Below are 1,158 nucleotides of genomic sequence, written 5' to 3'. Positions count from 1 at the left end.
GCAACACCCTTCTCCGCTGGCAGCTTGGGGATTGTCCACAGAGGGAAGTACCACATGGAGGCCAGGCTTGAATGCAGCATAACTTTAATGAGTCAAAGAGGGAAACAAAGTCACTCCAAGTCGACGTCAGCAGTGCAGGGAGCCCTGAGGGCAACCAAGGGTCTGTGGTTCTTGGCTGTAAAGTTCCTGCCTGATGTCTATCTGCCCGTCCTGTAGAGGAAGAGGAGACAGATGGTCCCCACCAGGCTGGCCTTGGAAAGATCTTGCTGTCAGTGAGAACCAAATCAAACAAAGGAAAAGGAGAGAAAGTCAAAGCCATTCAGCTATGCTGAAAACAACCTCCAAAATGTTCATCCTCTGCCCAGCACTATGTTCGGAGTTCCTCAAGGTGTGTCCGTGGGGCTTTGCCAGCACCTTTAGCAGGGGGGGCACCTTCTGCCACAGTAGCGGCTGGTAATGCAGGAGAGGTCAAAGCCCCCAGAGTTGATGGGCACTCCGTCACAGCTGAGGATGCTGCCAACGGCAGCGGAGGTGGAGGAGCCCACAACGGTGTTCTGTGGGAAGGAGCTGAGGATGGGTCCGGGCAGGGTCACCACCACGGGGGAGGGCTGGATGGCAACGGTGGAGCTCTGGCACTGCCTGACACAGGGCTCATTGCAGCTGTTGGCCAGCGGGGTCGGGCCGCAGGGCCGGCATGGCAGGCACTGGTCGTAGCAGGACATGTCTCTGAGGGTGGAGCTGCACCTGGGTAGAAACAGGGAGGAAGCAGAGCACAAGGGTGGGTGAGGAGCTGTCTGGTTACCCTTGCACAAAGGAACCAGGCCAGTGTTGAGTGGGGAGCTGGAAGCTCTGCCAAGAGCTACACGGTCTTCATTCCCCCACAAAGAACAGCCTGGCCCAGTGAAGCTCTGTCCTAATCCAAAACCTAAAAGCCCCCTCAGACCCACAAACTCTCTCTAAGCACACCTTCTCCCCACTTCTCTCTGTCATGACAAGAAAATCCAAACCCCAGGACAGGACAGAGCAATATTAGCTGGGATGTCTCTCAAGTGCAGATCTATCTGTGGACGAGGAGGAGAAGGGGCTTCAGACTCACCTGGTTCCCAAGCAGAAGGAGCCAAGAGAAGTGCATGAGAGAGCAGGGACTTGGGCTGCCTT

At 56.0% G+C, this 1,158-nt stretch overlaps 1 protein-coding gene across 1 annotated transcript; it reads right to left on the bottom strand.

Annotated features, from left to right (window-relative positions):
• Nucleotides 1-416: 416 nt before the first annotated feature.
• Nucleotides 417-722, bottom strand: LOC141953715 (feather keratin Cos1-2). Its single transcript, XM_074892508.1, has one exon. It carries the CDS (start codon nt 720-722, stop codon nt 417-419), a length of 306 nt encoding a protein of 101 aa, XP_074748609.1.
• Nucleotides 723-1,158: the final 436 nt, after the last annotated feature.

The sequence above is a fragment of the Strix uralensis genome, chromosome 22 (genome assembly GCF_047716275.1).
Source record: "Strix uralensis isolate ZFMK-TIS-50842 chromosome 22, bStrUra1, whole genome shotgun sequence".
NCBI lineage: Eukaryota > Metazoa > Chordata > Aves > Strigiformes > Strigidae > Strix > Strix uralensis.
The sequence above is the reverse complement of the archived record's forward strand: the minus strand, read 5'-3'. Positions and strand labels throughout refer to the sequence as shown.

Bases quoted from the DNA above. Each gene is read 5' to 3' on its own strand.
- LOC141953715 (XM_074892508.1), bottom strand. From the start codon at position 722: ATGTCCTGCTACGACCAGTGCCTGCCATGCCGGCCCTGCGGCCCGACC.